At 38.9% G+C, this 21,054-nt stretch overlaps 1 protein-coding gene across 2 annotated transcripts in view; it reads left to right on the forward strand.

Moving 5' to 3' along the window:
* Positions 1-1,290: 1,290 nt before the first annotated feature.
* RGS7 (regulator of G protein signaling 7) overlaps positions 1,291-21,054 on the forward strand; it is a 663,829-nt gene continuing 644,065 nt past the window's right edge. The window contains exons 1-3 of one of the 2 annotated variants that reach the window (XM_055084226.1): positions 1,291-1,673; positions 2,624-2,750; positions 6,051-6,128. In XM_055084226.1, the coding sequence (XP_054940201.1) occupies positions 2,673-2,750; positions 6,051-6,128 (156 nt within the window). In that variant the 5' untranslated portion in view covers positions 1,291-1,673; positions 2,624-2,672. The remainder of the gene's footprint in view (positions 1,674-2,623; positions 2,751-6,050; positions 6,129-21,054) is intronic. The other variant, XM_024133721.2, reaches the window with a different exon arrangement.

Here is a 21,054-nt window from a genome sequence, read left to right on the forward strand (position 1 = left end):
ATGGGAATGTTCCATCAGTGCTGAGCTTGGGTGAGACCTCCCTATAGGGACAGAACCTCTACCTCGAGATGTGAAGGAGAAAGACTGCATGTTTCAGGCAGTTCCTCCTTAAGAGAAAAATGTTCAAACTGAGTGAATATGCCCAGTTATTCTTTCCAAACTTATTAATCCAGTTCATGACAACTTCCCAGAGTTGACTGAGTGAAGGGGAAGAGAGAGGGGCCGAAGGGGAAGAGGTAGTTTTTGGCTATGGTAAGAAGGTTAAGGACATATATAGAGAAGAATTTGAAAAAATGGCAATTTTGCTGAAAAAGATCACAATTTCCAGAGCACACCATGGAAAGAGTTTGGGAATTGGGGAAGAGTGGGAGATGGGTCAGACTAGAGTGTGTATAATGTAGTTTGGGCTAGTAATCTTTGCCCTGTAGTATTTAGAACAGAGGATAGTTTGAATAAATATTTGTTCCCTGAGTGAAACCTGACAGGACCTGTGTGGGACTGGGGAAATGCACTGGTGCACATGGTCCCTGGGTTTGCTTTGAACAGTTGTCCTGACCAGGGGTAAGTTCCATTCTTACCTAGGATGTTAGGAGGGGCTGGCTTGATTATTTTCTGTCTCTCCACCACAACTGGCCCAGCTGTGGAAGGAAAACTTCAGATATTTATAACTTCACAACCCTGCCCCTGAAAGCCGGACACACAAGTTTCTTTACTATAACTGGGACACAAGTGATTTTTCTTCTTAATGTGGCTCTAATCCTTACAGAAGAATTAGTGACAGCAACCTGAAGAATAATTAAGGGGGATCAGCACCCCACACCTTCTTTGAAAACTGCTGGAGGTTGAGAGTAAGTGGGTGAAAGTTCCTCTGAGCACCATCTGTCAGAGAGAGAAACCAGATATTGGGGATGTGCCTTCATTTTAACAGGTGGCAAGATGTTCACCTCGAGTTGGCAGCCTCCAGATCATTTCCCGTTTCTCTAACTTAGGAGGAAGCTGTGAAAGTCGCAGGCAAACGGGCTGAATGACTCATTTGATCCTGGACATTTCCTTCACTCCTAGGATGTCTCAGTATCTCTCTACTCTTGTTATTTAAGCATAACGATGAACAATCATCTGCTTCGCTCGCACAGTCAGCGAAGTCATCAGGCACGTGACGAAAGTGCCGGCTGCAAGGGGCTCCATCCATTCCTGCATGCCTCGATCCATCCACCCACCTACCCATCGCCCTTCCTGTTTTCCGGCTTACACTCCCATCGTCAGGCCTTCAGCGGCGCGCACACCGCCGGGCCGGGTGTGCAAGGGCCCCGGCTGCGCGCGCTGGGGGCAGGGCGGCAGCTTCCCACAGCGGAGACTGTGGGGCGGTGGGGTCGGAGGGGCCGCGAGGCAGAGCGGAGCCGAGCACCGCCCCCTAGCCAGCACCTACGGACGCCGGGTCCCACGTGACAGTCCCTTCCTCCCTCCCCAGTCGCGCGCACGGGCCGGGCGTCTCGGTCCCGCGCGCGCTCGTGGTCTGAGAGCCCGGGAGCAAAGCGAAGCGAAGGAGGGAGCGGCGGAGCGCGGGCCGTCAGAGCCCTGTGCCCGCGCGGAGGTGATGAAGCTGGCCGCGCGCTGACACCGCCGCACCCAACCGCCGGGAAGAAGGCGCCTCGGGCCGCGACCTTCAGGAGAAGGTACGTGGCTGGGGGTGGGAGTTGGGGAGGCGGAGCCCCGGAGCCCCTCGACCTGGTCTTCGGGGCTGACACTGCCGCTGGCCCGGCTCCCGCGCGCGGCTCGGGCTCGCCTGCCATTTGCTGCCGCCGTGAGAGCCAAGCAGGCGAGCTGGGCTTGCTTGTTTTCCCCTCAGTGCCTGGTCACTCTGAGGCTTCCGCAGTTAGGTGCTCCTCACGGTGACCCAGGTAATTGCCTAAAGGGCCGACCTCCCACCTGGTCTTGTTTCTGGGACACCTTCTGATGCCTTCTTGCTAAGGTTGGGCAGGGTTACGCCGTGACTTCCGAAGCCGAGTGGGCCGAGGGGAGAGGAACCAGTGGCCGGCAGTGCAGGCAGGTGAAAGTCGGAGAAGCTGCCCTGACTCTGTGCGGGAGACCTAGGGGAGTGAAGCCGAAACACATGACTGGAGAATGGCTCGCGGAATGGGCCTCTCTGATGCGCCTGCATGCGGGAAACTAGACAGACACCTGGGAGAAAGTGTGCTGCCACAGGGTGTTGCCTTTCTGCCCATTCGGGGAAAACACCGAAGATACTGTGGAGATGCAGTATTGGGAGAGAAGAGAACTCATAGGATGGAAATGGTAACCGTGGTTTTTTTTTTTTTTTTTTTTTTCAGTGAGCCTTAAACACTTTAAAAAATGAGTACCCAGAAAATCAAGTCAATTAAAACCATAGTCAAATGACTATTTTAACTAAAAGATTGTCATTTCTTACTTATAATTCCCTGGGAGTACTGTAGGTGTAAATTCAGTTTGTTTTTTTAAAAAAATCTATTTCTGTGCTATTTCTTGGAAGCCAGTCCCAGCTTGCTCCATTGTGGGAAGGGTGCTGTGGATGGGGAAGATGAATCAAGAGTCAACCTTCTTAAGTACTACCATTAGGATCTCACTGATATCTCTCTGACTTTTGCAGGGAGGACTGATAATTCTTGTATCTAAGAGTGGACCACGTGTGTGGTGACATGGCCCAGGGGAATAATTATGGGCAGACCAGCAATGGGGTGGCAGATGAATCACCCAACATGCTGGTGTACAGAAAGGTAAGGATTTCTTCACTTTCGTGGAAAAAGGGAAACTTCTGGCTTCCTTGAATTTTTTTTCCCCTCAGATCAGAGTATATATCAATTTTGTGGCCTTATGGATTCTCCAAATCTCCAGTGACTGCACATTATACTTGAGGATGATCTGACATTCTCAAGTAATACATATGTGTAGAGACACAGTGAAGTAAATGAGGCTACTCATACTGTGTTCTCACACTTTCCCTGGTGATCTTACATAGATTAATCTGCAGTCAGCAATAGCAGCAAGTTTGGACATCCCACATATTTTGTTTGTTACATACATGATTTTATAGCATCTGTAATAGATTTTAGAAGCTTTTTCTTATACTCCTTCTAACCATTTAGGTTATAATGATTATATAAATGTATAACATTTTAGAAATGAAAATAGACTACTTTGCAATTCTGGGGCAAGAGTGAATGTGGCTGTGAATGTTTGGGTGGTTTAATAATTTTACTTTTAACTAAACAATTCCAGTTTTTTTTTTGGTTAAATCTTAGCTTTAAAGCCACCATAATAAAGGTGTATTTGAATATTGTATGTGCTTCAGAGTGGTTGCTTAGGTAGGTTCATTCTGGTTATAGTCAACAATCTTACTAAAATTAAAGAAGCAGTATTTTTTATTTAACTTCTGTACCATTTGTTTCTATTGCTTTTTATGCTGGGATTATTTTTCTTTAGCATATTATCTGTAGTGCTTATGGGGCAAGATTTCTTTAGTTAACACTAGCAATGGTAAAAAGGAAATCAGACCTCGAAACGAAGGAAATTGTTAAAGATTTTGATTAGCGTGAGCCCATTGAAGAGTCTAGGATGAGTTTGCTAGAGGATCAGAACTGGTTATGAATAAAGATGAAAAGCTTTCCACCTTGTCCTATACTAAATGAAAACTCTCCTTCTATGTGGGCCAGGATGATTAAGAGGTGGTGATGATATGTGTTTGAGGAAATCTTGTTATTGCTTTGATGTGAATATGCATGGGCATCCTGTCAATGCTAGCCTTGTAGACCGTAATGTATTGGGTACCTGTGAATGCACTTTTGTGGGTCTGGGATAGCACAGTAAAACTTTTTTCCCACAGGGAAAAAAAATTGCCTATTTTAGTCTTAAAGCATCCCAACTGGATAAATCAAGAAAATAATCTACTTGAGCCTAAGTTATTACTATTATTTTCCTACATTGATTGAAATTACTGGATATTTGCCCATTCTGTATAGATTTGGTTCTGAGAAGAACTATCTTGGGGGCAATTATGTGTTTTTTAAAGAAGTTATAGTATTCTTTATTGTTTTGTATGACTGAATATTGTAATATGCAAGATGTGAGAATTGTAAATTCTATCTTATAGGTTTGTGCAGTGTCGAGAGTTGGACTTTTGTAAAATTATCAGTAGTTAGCTATTTTTGTTAGGTCAAACACTATATTCTCTGTTTCCCTATTAAAAGATCAGGGGCTGAATTGATTGGACACCTAACAGTTAATCTTGATTAGAAATAAACTTAATATGACATCAGTCTGTGTCTCATTTAGTCAGTTATCATGAGAATACGTGAAAAATGAGGCTAGGAGTTTTATAGATAGTTATTGGATTATTTAGTGTACCTAAGCTTCATATTGCTAATTTTGAAACACTCTATAAATTGTTGTTTAGCATCAAATTGCCATTAGGGCTACTTATAAATTAACAGGTTATGATGACTTCAGGGAGAGAATGTAATGCCTCATTTCTTTTAAGCATTGTTATTCTGTTGGGTAAGGTTGGAACTGCTTGTGCTACTTCTTTGCCCTCCTTTTCCTAGCTTTTTGTTTAGGGTAATGACACATACAATTTATTTCTAGAAAAGGTTTCCCTGGTAAATCATTGTTGGGAAAAAGTTAACACCAGTAAATTTTACTCATAATGCTTAATTATGCATTGCCTGTCTATCCTTTTATTCTCTGAACATATATCTTTTTGTTTGTGATATAAATAATAATATATAAAGAAATACCAGATAATTTGTATAAAGAAACACAGTTGTTCTTGGTTATCATTTGCTGGTTACCAAGTCAGATGGTCCATGTCTGTAGGCAGACATACAACATGATGTCATGTGACCATTTTACCTCTGTTTTTTGTATCTTATGTGGGCTTTGACATTTAATATCTTCTCAGTAGAGGCCAGATTTTAATGTGAAGAACAGCAGAATAGTTGGAGAGGGGTAAAAAGGAAAGGAGTAGGTTGACTCCATATGTCAACTGCTCAACCTGCATGAAAGAATAAGCGACTTGTTACAAATGCTTATTAATCATGAAGTCAGTCAAAGGTTAGGAAAGAGCTTCAGCCTCACGGTGCATTGCTTAGTATCAGTGAAGAGAATAGATAGAGAAATTGCTGTTTTATCGATTCATGCCCATTTTCCACTTCTAGTTCACTGTTGAAGCACCGTTCTTAAAGTGGGTTCTGTGTTCTCACCATTTCCCCTCCCTGCAAGCCACCTCTTGTTTACTGCCCAGGATTCTGATGGTTTATACCTACTAAAGATATGCATGTGCTGTTTCCATTTTTTCTCGGTAGGTTATGAATGAGGTTTAGGAACATTCTTGTGCGGGATAGAAAACAGTGAATGGTTGTCAAAGTGTAATGCACAGAAAAGAGCTGGGATTTGTGAATTTCTTGTGTTCGTCTGATGTCTCTCCATTATGATTATCCTCATATGGATTATTGGAATTCCTCCAAATAATGGGAAAGTTCCAGGGATCTTTTTTCCATGGAGAATTCCTTAGTGATGTTCAGGAAAAATGTATTTTCAGTGGGTAGAACTATGATCCTCCAGGCAGAGTGAGTGCTGCCATAGTGAGGGCTACAGGCATTAGTAACAATGTTACCGACCAGGGTTCTTGGACTCCTTAATCAATAGAAATTGATAAGAGGCCAGATGAGAAATTCAGGCAAGGGTTTATTGGGACTCCCACTGCAGCACAGGGGGGTGAAAACAAGGAACAGTTCCCCTTGCTTGCTGCCTGAGTGGAGGGTGAGCTGGTCCCTTAAATGGGGTGAAGGTAGGGGCAGGTCCAGGGGGCTGGACTGGAGGTGTGGCTTGGGTGGTCTGCCCACTTCCCTGGTGGTGCTGGGTGCAGGGCTCATGCACAGTACCCTGCTTTTGCTCTGAACGCCTCAGAAGTGGCAGTTGGGTTTTTGGTCTTTTTGTATCTTGTTCATAATTTGCCCCAGCTGCACATGCACACAGTTATTTTTAGTCCCTTATAGTTTCTTTGTATTCTGTTGCTCCAGGAGACATTTGTCCAGGTGCAAGCACTGCAGCAAAGGGTCCCAGGTCCCAGCCTGTCTCAACACTGCCTCACAATCAGGGTTGGTACCTGCAAATGAGTCTCCGATATTTGCCAGTACCTTTGTGGCTTAATGTGAGGGCTCTCTGTAGGCTTCATTTGATATCAGAGGTACATTAAAAAAATCCATATGGACAAAATATTTTCCTTACCAATTTTTCAATTTATAATGCTGCTTTTTTTTTATAAGCAAGTGATTAAGTTAGAGTGGTTATGTCATTTTATGTATTTGAAAACATTCAAAAGTTTATAAAATGTGAAGCTTAACCACTTTTATTTCTGGGGCTTCCTAAGCTCCCTTCAGATAGGCCTTAACTAGAATGGAATAGAAATAATCAGCTTCTTTAAGAAGAGACCCACCTAGCTCCAACTCACCTTGGATTCAGACTAGCTTCTTGAAATGTATGTAGAGGTGAAAACTCAGAACTCAAACACTACTCACATTCTTGATCTGCTTTGGGTAAAACTCTCATTCCTGGGGGTGGTACTGGCTGTAAAGGATCGCTGAGCTAGAACCCAGGGTTTCAAGGAGACACATTCTAAATTTGGTGTCTGGCCAGCACGCTGCCCACTAGACAGTATACATCACTTTTTGTCCAGAAGCTGACATTCCTGCATTTGAAAAACAAAATTTCTAGGGTACCTTGGGGCCAATATTTCATATTGGCTGGAATGCTGGCTTCTTACTAGCAAGAATGCTCAAAATGACCAATAATTTCTGTTATTACTGCAGCAACCATTTATCCTCCGGTTGTCAGAAAAGAAAATGAAAATATTTTCCTCATTCACTGTTTTAGTGGAATGAACACATATTTTGGAAATAGCAAACCTATAAAGTTCACTATGCCTCTCCCCTCCCCCCACCTTTTCCCTTACCCATTCTCTCTTCCCGTCCTCTCTCTTCATTTTCCATCTAGTCACTCTCATTCCGTTTGCTTCTTCCTTTTCACTTTTCAAAAACAACTTAAGCGGGGACTTCCCTGGTGGCCCAGCGGTTAAGACTCTGCACTCCCAATGCAGAGGGCCCAGGTTTGATCCCTGGTCAGAGAACTAGGTACCGCATGCCGCAACTGAGACCCCATGCAGCCAAATAAATAAATAAATATTAAAAAAATAAGACCTAGGGTGAAGATGTAATTTTCCCTGAGATGCTGCTCATTTTAGTTGTGAAAGAGAAAATGATGTCTTTTGGAGATGAGAGCAGGTACCAGCTTGTTTGAGTACCTGTTAATACACAGACATTCAGGTACTTTTAAACTCGGTATTATATTGTGGTAGTGGCAAAAGGTTAGTCTTGAAAGGTTAAGACTGCTCTATTTTTTGTAGAGTAAGATGGGACCACTGGCCTTTCTTACATAAAGGTGTAATGGGAGCTATCAGCCCAGTAGGAAGATGACCTCTGCTGATTGGCTTGACCTAGACATTGCCTTTGGAAGCTTTTTCTGAAGTCAGTCTGTTCTGTGAAAACAGATATATCTGCAAGAGAGGGTAGTGACTAGTTTTCTTCTTTGGAAAAGATTTAGTCACAGACATCACTAGTTTCTTAGTGGTGAGTTAGCTGACATTTTTGGCACTAACTCAGTGCATTTGTCACTTCAGGATTGTCCAGTCTGGTCAGCCTTGAAGGTGTCACATTCCTCCCTCCTTGAACTCCATTATGAAAAATAGCCTTTGACATTTTTGAACCTTATTTATCTTGATCTGTCTGGGTATAGGGTGCAGCTACATGTTAGTACAGTAAAGAATATTTCTAAGTGATAACCAGAGAAAGGCCTGTTAGAAAAGGAAGGGATGTTTACAAATGGATAATCACAAAAGGCATTTAGGCCCCTCAGATTTCTAAATTAGGGGCTCAGATGGGAGACGGGCGTCAGAAAGATTCCATTTCTAAAAAATTCCAAAATGGAGTATCTTCTGTATGCATTATTTGCAAGCACCTTCCTAGACTAAAGGATGTTGTCTACTATAAATATGAATTTAATCTGTTTGAATCAAATGCAGACCTGTTTTTCCCTCAGTGACACAAATGCGTCCTGAGATAGGATAGGACCACCATCTATGATACTTCTGAGAAGTAGAGACATTTTATGAGTAATAATTTAATGTTGAATTTTGGATAATAATTAACTTTAGTTTGGAGCAAGAAAGCCTTTCATGGTGGAGCTTTTTCCTCACCAGTTGTTGCTTATCAGTACTATTTGTGGGATTAAGATAAGAATTTGTGGCCTGAATTTTATTTCCGTTTCTCACCTCCAACCTCCCCAAATCTAATCGATCAGAGGAAAGTGCAGATGTAGAAAGGAGAAGCTATGAAGGGATTTTATTGCCTTATAAGAGCCTTTGTGGCTCTATTGAGTGATGGAAAGCAGGGTATATTTCAGTAGTATGGTTGATGGAATGTGATCACTGCAGAGAATATGAAAATATTTTGGATTTGGATAGTTTAGTGACTTAATAAATATTGTCTCCTTGAAAACAATATTGTGGAAGACAAGCAACGCAAGTAATTGGCCCTTGCTCCCCCTTTCATAGCTGTGAAAAGGAGGCATTTGAATGTCAGAGTTACAGAGGCTTCTATATTACAAAATATCAATCTAATTATAAAATAATTGTAAATGTGAATGTGGGTATGCGGTTCCTTAGGGAAAAAAAGACCCACTTCTCTGCCATTAGCCCAAGGCAATATGAAAATTTAACTTTCCTTCTTTTTAATTCCCTTTGGCTTGTGTCTAATTCAATTAACAAAGGTCTCAGGACATTGGAACTCTAATGGACAATCATGAAGGTTATTTCAGCTCCATTAAAATTGCCACCTGGCGTAGGCTAGAAAAAGTTTTGACTGAGGGGCCTATCCAGGGAGATAAGTTGTTCTATCTTCCTGAAAAATATGTAGGAAAATGGCAGCTTTGTTCTAGCTGGGTTCTTAAGAATAGTCTAGAAGCCTTCTTATGTTAGGTCCTTTCTGGTGATTAGCAAGTAAAATTTTCTTAAGGAGTCAGTGTGCTGAAGTAGAAGCATGTGCATTGCAGTTGGGCGGTTTTGGTTTTAAATCATGGCTCTGCCATTGTTTAGCTCTGCAGTGTGGGTTAGCAACCTAATTCCTTTCATTTCAGTTTCCTTATATATAAAATAACAAAAAATAAGGAAATATTTCCTTCATAGAGCTGTTTGATGATAAAATGAGGTAGCCTATGTTAGACCCTCAATGAATGTCTCAAAAATGCTATAATAATAATATAATTATACAATTATAATTATAACATAATTTATAATATATAATAGTTATATTATATATTATAATTCTAATAACTATCCTTATTACTATTTATTTAATGAAACACCTTGTATGTTCCGTGGGGTCGAATATGTTGCTATATTTTTTGATAAAGGTGAAAATGTGAACATTTTAACCACTTCCAGTCATGTCTTTCTGGTAGTTAAAAAGGCAGATTCTGTAAGATGCTTTGGTAATACCATTTTTATGACACAATGAGTGTCCTGTCTTATGTTATTAGTTCAATATAGCTAGCTTCTTCTATTTTTAATAAGCCCTTTGAATTATTATCTAATATATCTTTGAGGTCTGCATAGTTACTTAGATATTATGTAAACTCAATAAAGCCTTTGCATTCTGGAATTTCAGAGGTAAAAGGAAACTAAGAATTTATCTACTTTTTAATTTTGCAGATTATGAAATTTAAGATCAGAGAAGTAACATGATTTATCTAAGGTCACACAGGTTGAATTCAGGTCTTTATTTGTCTTTCTGTGGTGTGTGTGTGTGTCTCTCTCTTAAAATAAATGCAGTAAGTCTTGTGTTTGTAGTTCAGTTTCAGTAAGAAATCAGCATCCTGGTTACTCTGTGGCATCCATGGATTATTCCAGGATATTTAATCACCTATGATAAATAAATTACTAGATTCCCTTTTCCCTTCAACTATAGTTTAGCATTTGGAGCCCCAGGAATGATAAGATTGGGAACTAGACTGACTAACCTACCCTGGTAGTAGTTCTGTTCTTGATTTGATTCTGACTGGAAGTTCTAGGCTGATGAAAACCCAGAATTTGATGCTTTGTGGCAACACTGTCCAATAGAGCTTTCTATCATGATGGAAATATTCTGTGTACTGTCCAGTATAGCAGCTACTAGCCACAGAGGGTAGTTGAATGCTTGAAATGTGGCTAATGTGACCAAGGACTTGAATTATAAATTATATTTAATTTTAATTAATTATAATTTAAATTTAAATAGCCCCCTGTGGCTAGTGGCTATTATATTTGATAGCATAATGATTATGGAATAAAGACCTTTGGAAAAACAGCATCAAACCCAAGAGAAGAGATAAAAGAAAATGCTGTACTTAGTTTGAGACTTGGCATGCAGTGCTTGCAACAAAGTAGGGCCAAACAAACAATTTTTAAAAATAATAATACAGATGTAAGGTTTTAAAGGAGGACCATGGTCTACTAAGGAGATATTAGGAGATATTATAATAAATGACACCAAGGGTTGATGTTTTGTTATTTTTCATCCTATGGAGACTTTAAGTTGTCTGCAGAGGCTGGCCCTCCAAAGGTCAGATGATAGGGGCTGTCTTTCAGTAAGACTAAAGTCTGCGTATACCATGAATATTCCAGGAAGTGCACTCGCAGCATCTCAGATGATTTGCTGATGTTGAAAGTAATCCAATTAATTTCTATCTTATGGTGTCTCAGACATGCATCATAGCCATTCCAATTCCTAATAAGACTGAGGGAAAACCAGAAGCCCTGGGTAAAAGGGATTTAAAGTGGTTGGAATCCTTGTTCAGAATTTAAAATTGGGTTATAAAGAAATCCATTTTTTTTAAAGCTCACTTCTCTTTCATATGTCTCAGAATGTTGAAAGGAAGGCAGTAGTCTAGGGAAAGTAGTAATTCATGACGGAGTGACAGAGTCTCCAAGTCAGAAGGGCTAGATGTGAATTCCTGCTCTGCCCCCAACTGGCTGTGTAAGTTTGGGCAAGTGTGTTAACTTCTCCTAGATACTACTTTACAGAATCATTGAAAAGATGAAGTATAAGTGAGAATGTTTGACTGAGAGTGATTGACAGGTAATACAGACTCTTTTTGAGAATTGTGGAAGTTACTGAGGTTCCTTGCAAGAATAAACTTTGCAGAACTCTCCTTGACAAGTCTTCCCTGCTTGCTGAGTGTCCCCAGGGCTGTAGGTCATTTAGAAGTCCAGCTAACATGTTTTCCCCCATTTGGTCGTTGCTGGAAGATGTCAAGACCAATATAAATCTACATAACAATCTGGCCACACAGAAGCTTTTGAACGTTAGGGAAACTGGTTCAGTGGAAAGTTTTTCTCTAGTGAAGAAATCTAGGGAAATTTTTCACCTTTAATATTTAAAATGATATATACCAAAGCATTTTGAAGAAAATTAAGTACACATAGAACATATTATTAATAATATTTTTCTTGCTGAAATTTTTTTAGATGCATTTCCTCTGGAAATTAATGCCATTTGTCACTTGCTCTGTTTTATATTTAGTATTTTGGGTTTTGACTTTTGGTTTATTGTAAATTAGAATAGTTGTTATTTATTGAGTGTCAAGGCCTTTATCTGTATTACCTGATTTCCTTAAAATATGTTGCACGTTGATTATTAGCATCCTGTTTTTCTAATAAGAAAGCTGAAACTGACTTATGCAGACTAAGTGACTGCCCAAGATTGCTCAGGAATTAGTAACAGAGCTGGTGAGCTCCAAGACGGTGGAGACTCCTATCTTTCAGTGCTGTGTTCCCAACACCTAGAAAAATGGCACATAATAGGTGTTTCCGAATATTGAGTGCCTAAGCACATGAATCAATGGGTGAATAAATGAATGAATGCTTGATCCAAAGACCGTATTCTTGCCTCTTCACTGTGTTGCTTCCATTTAAATTAGTGAATGGACAGCACACTCAAAATTCAGTTCTGTACACCATAGATACATTGAGCCTCAGCTCTGATTGAGCCTTGTGTGGGCATTGGGGATAGAGTTGTGGTCTAGATAGATAGGGTTTGAGCCCTCACTGAGCTTATTTTACAGTGGTGAGGACAGATGTCAGACAATAGGTTTTGAGCCCTCACTGAGCTTATTTTACAGTGGTGAGGACAGATGTCAGACAACTTATCGTAGAGTGATTACTGCTGTGAAAAGGGAAGAACTGGGTGTTAGGAAAATTTATTTATATTGGGTCATCTGGTTTCTGAAATAAATATTATGTTGATATGTATCTTCTGTTTGCAGTTCTGAGTGCTTAGCACAGTGCCCAAAGTGCCTAGCTTCTGACATGTAGTAAGTGCTCAATAAATGAACTAAATTGAGCTAAGCTAATGTTGAAAGTCTTCAGAGATTTATGGAGACAGAGGAGGCAAGAGTGTTGATCTTATCCCTTAGAAAACCAAATGTCTCCTTCCATAGACTTAAAATTTACTTAATACTTGTGAACTTGAATGAAATTACTTTGCCTCTTTGAGTCCCAGTTTCCTCCTCTGAAAAATGGAGATAGTAATAATAATAATGATAAGTTATTATAAATGGTGCATGTAAAGCTTGGATAAGTAGGAAACATTTAATATATGTTAACTATTACTTATAAATGCTGCCCCAAAAGGATTTCTCTATAAGTGGAAGTGATGACATATAAGGAGGATTTCCCTTTAAAATTTGTCTTTCTTATACATATTTTAGAATTCAGAATTTGCTGCTCTTCATTGACTCTTGATGATTTTGTTTAAAGCTGTTTCATATGGTAAATGTACAATAAATATTAAAAATTTTTCATCATACACAATTCAAACAAATACAAAAGTAGAGAAAAATAATATAAAGAATCTTCATGTACCCATCACATCGTGTCAACGATTCTTAACTGCTGGTAGATCTTGTTTCATTTATGCTTCCTCACTTCGGATTTCCCCCAGTTGGTTATTTTGAAGCAAATCTCAGAAAATATATCATTTAAGATATAAATTCTTTAGTGTGTATAAGTACTTTTAAGGAAGATAAAGGTAAATAAAGGTAAATAAAATGATAATTTGTCCTAGGTCCTTAAAATAATGGCATATTTTACTCCATGAGCTTTATCATTTTTTTCATATTGCTCAAATGGGTCTATCATTCTTTCTTTTTCTTTTCTCTTTGTGGTAAAATACATCTAACATAAAATTTACCATTTTAAACATTTTTACATGTATAGTTCATTGGCATAAAGTACATTCACAATGTTCTGCAACTATCACCACCATCCATCTCCAGAACTTTTTTCATCTTCCCAAGCTGAAATTCTGCACCCATTAAACAGCAGTTCCCCATTCTCCTCTCCCTCAACCCCTGACAATCACCCTTCTATTCTCTGTCTCTATGAATTTCACTACTCTTTGTACCTCATATAAGTGGAATTATACAGTATTTGTTCTTTTGTGACTGGCTTATTTCATTTAGTATAATTTCCTCAAGGTGCATCCATGTTATAGCATGTGTCAGAATTTTCTTCCTTTTTAAGGCTGAAAAATACTCCATTGTATGTATATACCACATTTTGTTTATCCTTTCATACATGGATGGGCATTTGGGTTACTTCCACCTTTGACTATTGTGCTAATGCTGCAATTAACATTGGTGTATAAATATCTGCTTTTAATTCTCAGAATCGGAATTGCTGGATCATATGGTTATCGTATTTCTAATTTTTTGAGGAACCACCATATTATTTTTCATAGTGGCTACACTATTTTACATTCGTACCAGCAGTGCACAAAGGTTACAACTTCTTCACATTCTCACCAACACTTGTTATTTTTTGATAGTAGTTATACTAATGGGTATGAAGTGACATCTCTTTGTGGTTTTGATTTGCATTTCCCAAATGATTGAGCATCTTTTGCTTATTGGCTATTTTCATATCTTCTTTGGAGAGTTTGTGAACTTTTAAAGAGATTTGATTGTCTGCAGTTAGGAATGGTTTGACCTATGAACTACATGACCACTTAGATTTATGTCTAACCAAAATTCTGTTATTTTTGTTTGGATTTCTGAGCTACCTTTTTAATAGTGGGGAGGTCTTTAAAGTCCTTTCTATCTTTAGCTTCCAAGTTTACAGTTAAAGTGAAACCTCCATAATTGACTCTTTTGGGTGATGGTAGTGATGAAGCTTAATGAATAAAAAATTTAAAAATAATAGCACATTTTAAAATGAATTCAGTTTTATTTGTTTTGAATCTATGAAGTAACTGCTTTTGGGGCTATTGGAATGGGACAGGCAGTCCACATCTCTTAAAGAATCTTGTAAATGTTTTAAAGAATATTCCAGACTCTCAAATTAGAATATTTATTGTCTTTCTTTGACTTTTATTTAGCCTTTCCATCCTTTTATTTTGTCTTTCCATCCTTTTATTTTTAGTACATTTCAGTTTGGAAAATGTTAGTGAATATAGAACACTCACTCTATTCTTAAGGTAAGAATAGAGATATAGTTGATTTTAACCAGAAAAGTTACTATTCATTTAGATTAGTATAGAAAGATAATTTCAAATGAATTTCTTTTTTCATCTTAAATCTTGTTTTTATGCAGTTGTATATTCTTTTCATAACATTTCTTTTAACTGATTTAAACTGATTAACTGATTTGAAGATGTCTTAGTATAGGTCATTTGGGATGAGACTTTCAATGGCTTCAATCAAAAGGACTTTATCTGTTGGAAATGTGTTCTAGCATTCCCCATTGCTGTCTTACTCTGAAAGTTTACTAGAAACTCATTAATTTACTTGTACACTATGATTTGTTTGACTTGTACCCTATTGGTTTGTTTGACTTAAAGCTCATTATCACTTTATAAAACTGTGATAAACCCCTCTGTCCTTGATATTTCTTCTCCTCTTCTTCTGTAGTAATAGCACTCTGCATTTTCATCTAGGCACATGGCCACTAGAATAAAGATTGCATTTCTCAGGCTCCCAGGCAGCTAGGCATGGCCATTTGATATATTCTGGCCAATGAGATGTAGACAGAAGAGGTGTATATAGTATCTGGGAAGTGCCCTTAAAGAAGGGGAGTATACCTTTCTTTTTTCCTTTTCTTACTCTTCCTAGATAGAATGCAGTCATCTTGGCCAGGAGGTAGAAGCTGAGAGTTATGCATGGCAGAACAACAAAAGGGAATGGACCTGGGTCCCTGATGATTATAGAGTCAGCATACAAACCTGACCTGCCTACATAATTCTATGTTAGAGAAAAATTAAAAATTAATTAAAAATTCTTCTTCTATGTTTTTAAAAGATTTTTTTAGAGCAGTTTTAGGTTTACAACAAAATTGAGAGGAAGGTACAGAGATTTCCCGTATAATCCCTACCCTACTTAACCAACCTTATTATCAACATTACTCATCAGAGTGGTAGATTTTTACCAAGGATGAACCTATACTGATGCATCATAATCACCCAAAGTTCATAGGTTACCTTAGGGTTCACTATTGACGTTGTACCTTCTGTGGTTTGAACAAATATATAACGACATGTATCCATCATTATAATATCATACAGAGTAGTTTTATTGCCATCTTTATGTCTTCTTTAAGATACTATGATTTGGATTTTCTGTTACTTGCGACCAAACCAAATTCTAACCAACTCAACAACTACATCCAAAACCTTTTATTTTTAATCTGTAAGACAGTAATAGGGAAAAAGTTTTTTTTTTTTTTTTGAAATATACGTTTCTTGTTTTATTTTAAAAGCAGCCTATTTGCTTTCTAGGAATAAATCTAGTTTCTTTTAAATAATATAATTGAGAAATTCTGCCACATTAATTTTGTAAATAGTTCAATTTAATTTAGTAAATATTTATTGAATAATTGTTTTGTGCTAGGTAATTTTGCTAGAAGTGTTAGGGGGTAAAGAATCAGTGATGACAATCATATATTCTTTATCAGAGCACTTTACAATCCCAAGATTGGAGGATCAACAGTTTTATAGTTAATTTCTTGTATATATATGTGTATGTGTAAAACCTCATAAAATTGATGGTGCACTTATTAAATTTTTTATTACTTATTTATTATTTTTAAAGATTTGTTTATTATTTATTTATTTAATTTATTTTGGGTCGCGTTGGATCTTAGTTGGGGCACATGGGATCTTCATTGAGGCATGCAGAATCTTTTGTTGTGGCAGGCGAGCTTCTCCTTAGTTGTGGTGTACAGGTTTTTCTCTTCTCTAGTTGTGGCGTGCGGGTTTTCTCCTCTCTAGTTGTGGCGCACAGGCTCCAGGGCACATGGGCTCTGTAGTTGTGGCACACAGGTTCCAGAGCGTGTGGGCTCTGTAGTTTGCAGCACGCAGGCTCTCTAGCTCAGTAGTTGTAGCGTGCGGGCTTAGTTGCCCTGCGGCATGTGGGATCTTGGTTCCCTGACCAGGGATCGAACCTGTATCCCCTGCATTGTAAGGCAGATTTTTTACCACTGGATCACCAGGGAGGTCCCTTACTCAATTTTTAAAAAATTCTTGTTTTCCTATGAGGAAACCAAGGCCTGGAAAGGTTATTTTCCCATGTCAAAAAATAAATGCACATTAAAACCATATGTTTCATTTTATTGCCAATTAAATATGCTAGGTATAAGAGGAAACACTTTTAAAAATTTTGAATTTCTTTCTTATTTTTTTCGATACGCGGGCCTCTCACTGTTGTGGTCTCTCCCTTTGCGGAGCACAGGCTCCGGACGCGCAGGCTCAGCAGCCATGGCTTACGGGCCTGATCTTCCTGGACCGGGGCACGAACCTGTGTCCCCTGCATCAGCAGGAGGACTCTCAACCACTGCGCCACTAGGGAAGCCCCTGAATTTATTTCTTTACCTTAGAAATTACTCATATGACAGATTTTATAGCTGAAGATGCTCTTCTTGCAATGTCTTTTTAACTGATTTGAAAATGGAATCATTTTACATACTAAAACACAAGCTACTTAAAGTTGTGGAGCTAGGCCAGTACTGCCTAAATTTATTTGAACACTATATATGAGCCTTATTTTATGCTTATAAAAAATTTTATAAACGTTTTGTTGGGCATATTTATGAAAAAGAGTTACCCTTCTTTTTTTTTTTTTTTTTTTTTTTTGCGGTACGCGGGCCTCTCACTGTTGTGGTCTCTCCCGTTGCGGAGCACAGGCTCCGGACTCGCAGGCTCAGCGGCCGTGGCTCACGGGCCTAAGCCGCTCTGCGGCATGTGGGATCTTCCCGGACCGGGGCACGAACCCGTGTCGCCTGCATCGGCAGGCGGACTCTCAACCACTGCGCCACCAGGGAAGCCCGGAAATTGTACATTCTAAACCATGCAGATGAGGTGCTGAGTTGAATTTTAACAAAGAGAGTCAAGTGCAATGAAAACAATTTATTTATACCATCTATTCCATCAATCTGTGGTGCCCGAGTATATCAGAAATACCCACACAACAAAGCAAAATATAGACATTTCTGCTGTGGCATAATAAGTTCCACTAAAAAAGCCCCACACACTGCAAAATCACACACTAAAAATAACTGGCATTTTGAAGGAAATAGAATTGGAATAGATCACTCAAAATGTTTTAACCACCAAAACATTTAATGTTATAATTAAGCAATAACCAAAACAAGCTTATTAAAAATTCTAGCATGTCTATAAAAACATGCTAACTTCCCTATAAGTAAAGAAATAACACAGTAATACAAGCCTTTACCTTTAGAAAATACAGGAGAGAGTGGCTTGATGGAAGAGTATATAAGGAAGTATTGCCTGCTGAATTATGAAAACAAGGACAGAGGGACATTAGCAGCAGAATTTGCAGGTAGAGGAGCAGTGACAGGCTTACCATGAAATGGTTCTGGCTCCTTATCTAGTGTTTGCTTGTTTGTTTTGTACAAATATATGAGAGAAATGTGCAATAAACCCTTTGAAACCTAGCATTTAGCCAGACTGAGCCAAGAGGAAGAATGGGTCATGTGAGCAGTGCTGCATTCCTCCAGTGCTTGCTGCACCCACTATGTGTATACTTTGTGTTTGGCTGTTGTATTGTGGTGGCACAAAACGTAGTGTGCTAAGAAATATTGTGCATGAACCAATGGGGCTTCTATGTTGGTCTGACATAATTCCCTGGTTTACCAATGGTCTAATTCTTGCTATGGAAATACACTCTGTGTGAAACACACTACATCAAATGATAGTTAAACTCCTCACTGTTGAGTGAGGGAGACCTGCCCAGTCCAGGCAAGAAAAAAAGCAAGTGTGTTTGAACTAAGGGTGGCGCAAGGAAAGGAGGCAGAGGAGGTGAACAATGGGTAGATAAAGGCAGACAAGGGAAGGTGAAAGCTTTGAGAATACACTGTTTCCCATGTGTGATTTTATTTGATTTTCGTAACAGTCCTATGAAGGGATACTGTTCCCTCATTCTACACATTAGGGGAATGAGGCCCAGAGAGGGTAAAGACTTGGCCCAAGATCGCACAGATACAAAATGGTGGTGTCAGGATTTGAAATCAAGTCTGTGTAACCCCAAATCCTGTGTTTTACAAACTATAGCAGGTGACTTCCCTACTGGGTTGGAATATGGGCCCTGTAGCCTGTGTCTTGAAGGCAGTGGGCCACACTTCTGTGGCTTTGTGAACTTAGGGAATCTTTTAAACTCTCTGAGCCTCTTTTTCCTCACATATGGAGGTGCTAGGAATAGCCACTTCAGAGGATTATTGTGACAATTATATATGATTACACACGTAGAAGTGTTTTACAAATGCGTAAACATTATGCAAGCAATAAAGCATCTTATTTTCTCTCCACGAAACTTCCAGCTCTTTACATTAAAAATGATTATATAAGATTACAGGCTTAGTAGTTTATATAGTCACAACTTAAAAAGCAGAAAGAGGAAAGTCCCTGGGAAGTTTGGTTCCAAAGAAAACGCTGCTGTATGTTAAGTAAACTGAAGGAGGGAACCATTGATTCCAGCTGCAGATAGTCCTTGCATGTGTGCTTATTTTTTTAATCTTTTTGGCTCTTTAAGAAGAGGATCTGGTTCTGGTTTCCCTTGTGTCCCTAGAGAAACTAACGTATCACCTGGCAGATTTAGTGGATATTTAATAACTGTCTGACAGATTTAGGACTGTGTGAAGGAGGAAAGAGAATTGTGGTTAAAATTTTTACAACAGATTCAAAATATTTGTTTCTACTATTTTATTAAAAAGTAGTTCCACAGGGCTTCCCTGGTGGCACAGTGGTTGGGGGTCCGCCTGCCAGTGCAGGGGACATGGGTTCGTGCCCCGGTCCGGGAGGATCCCATATGCTGTGGAGCGGCTGGGCCCGTGAGCCATGGCTGCTGAGCCTGCGCGTCCGGAGCCTATGCTCCGCAACAGGAGAGGCCACAACAGTGAGAGGCCCGAGTACTGCAAAAAAAAAAAAAAAAAAAAAAAAAAGAAATTCCACAAAGTAAGACAAAAATGACAGTTTCTCAGTTTGCTTTGTAAGTTGTTAATAGCAGTGGCATTTGCTGCAATCTCAAGAGTGTTTAAATAGCCATTTAAGCCCTTACAGAGTAAAAAGTACATTGGACTAATCCAAAGTCCCTGGTTCCGACTTTGCTTATCATTACTAGCTGGTTGGTTTGGACAATCTGTCTGGATCTTAATTCTTTGCTTTGTGAAACGTGCGTGTGTTTGTGCATGTGGGAAGGACATAGCTGATGTAAAGATGCTTTCCAAGCAGTGCTAAGGTTTCAAGGTATGATTCAAGGTGCTGGAATAACTTCCCATACTCCCCCAGTAACCTGAGAGATATAATCCATCTCTCAAGGTTATAGACCACCCCATTACAAGTGGGCTCAGTCTTTAGTTTCTTGCTGTGCTGTTTCATTTTATTTGGTTTAGCCCTTCTTATTAGTGTGGAGATTGGAATAATCAATGTGCAGGGAATTAATTGTCTCGTGGATATTATTTTTGATTGTTTGGAACATTTGACTGGCAAAACCCATGCTAATTGTTAATGACTCCTAATATGTCATAATTTAATAATGCTTGTGGAAATAAATGTTTGCTTTCTTTTGTATTTGCGTATATTAGAGCCTTTGCATAAATCAAGTGATGATTCTAGAAGTGATTTTATAGTTAGAACTACTGATACAGATTTTTGCCAAGACATGGCCTTTTTCATTGCAGTTCCCTCTTTTTATAAAAATACAAAATGGTCTTAGTATTCAAAGGAAACTGAAAAATCCATGGACTTTCTTAATGCTACTTTTTAAAAACTACATTAAAGAAGGAAACTTTTATCAGTTGAGTGGCTATTGCTGTTTGGGAGGAGTGCTCTGTTTGCCCCTCCTCACTGTATTGCCCTATGATATACAAAAGAACTTTCTAACAGCCATTCAACTGTAGAATGAGTCCCTTCAGGATAGGAAGTTTCTCTTTTTAAGAGGTGCATCAGTTCAGTGAGACTGAATGCCATTGAGCTTATTAAAGCATTCCATGGCCTAGAATGATCTTAATGATCTATATGACCCATACAACATCTGACTGAGAACAGATTCTGCTATTTCAACCATTGCCTTTGTTCTTAGTGGAAACCTTAATTATTCTTTAAAGGGAAAAAGATTTTAAACCACCAGTTAACCACCATCTTCATAATGTCAGCCTAGAAGCTGAGAATTATGAAAAGCTTTTACTTTTCTCATCCATCATCTGCTTATTCTAGATGATTTTATTTCTGGTTTACCTTTTTTTTTTTTGGAAGGGAATAAAACACTTTTTGATATATATTACATTGACTTATTCTACTAATAGATTTCTGAGCAAGTTCCTTTGGTTATGGTTTTGTTTTACTTAAACATAGAACCAAACAATGTTCACAAAACTATAATATTATACTTGCTATTTAAGTAGAACTTTCACAGAAACTTATTAAA

This window comes from Physeter macrocephalus, chromosome 4 (assembly GCF_002837175.3).
Source record: "Physeter macrocephalus isolate SW-GA chromosome 4, ASM283717v5, whole genome shotgun sequence".
NCBI classification, from domain to species: Eukaryota; Metazoa; Chordata; class Mammalia; order Artiodactyla; family Physeteridae; genus Physeter; species Physeter macrocephalus.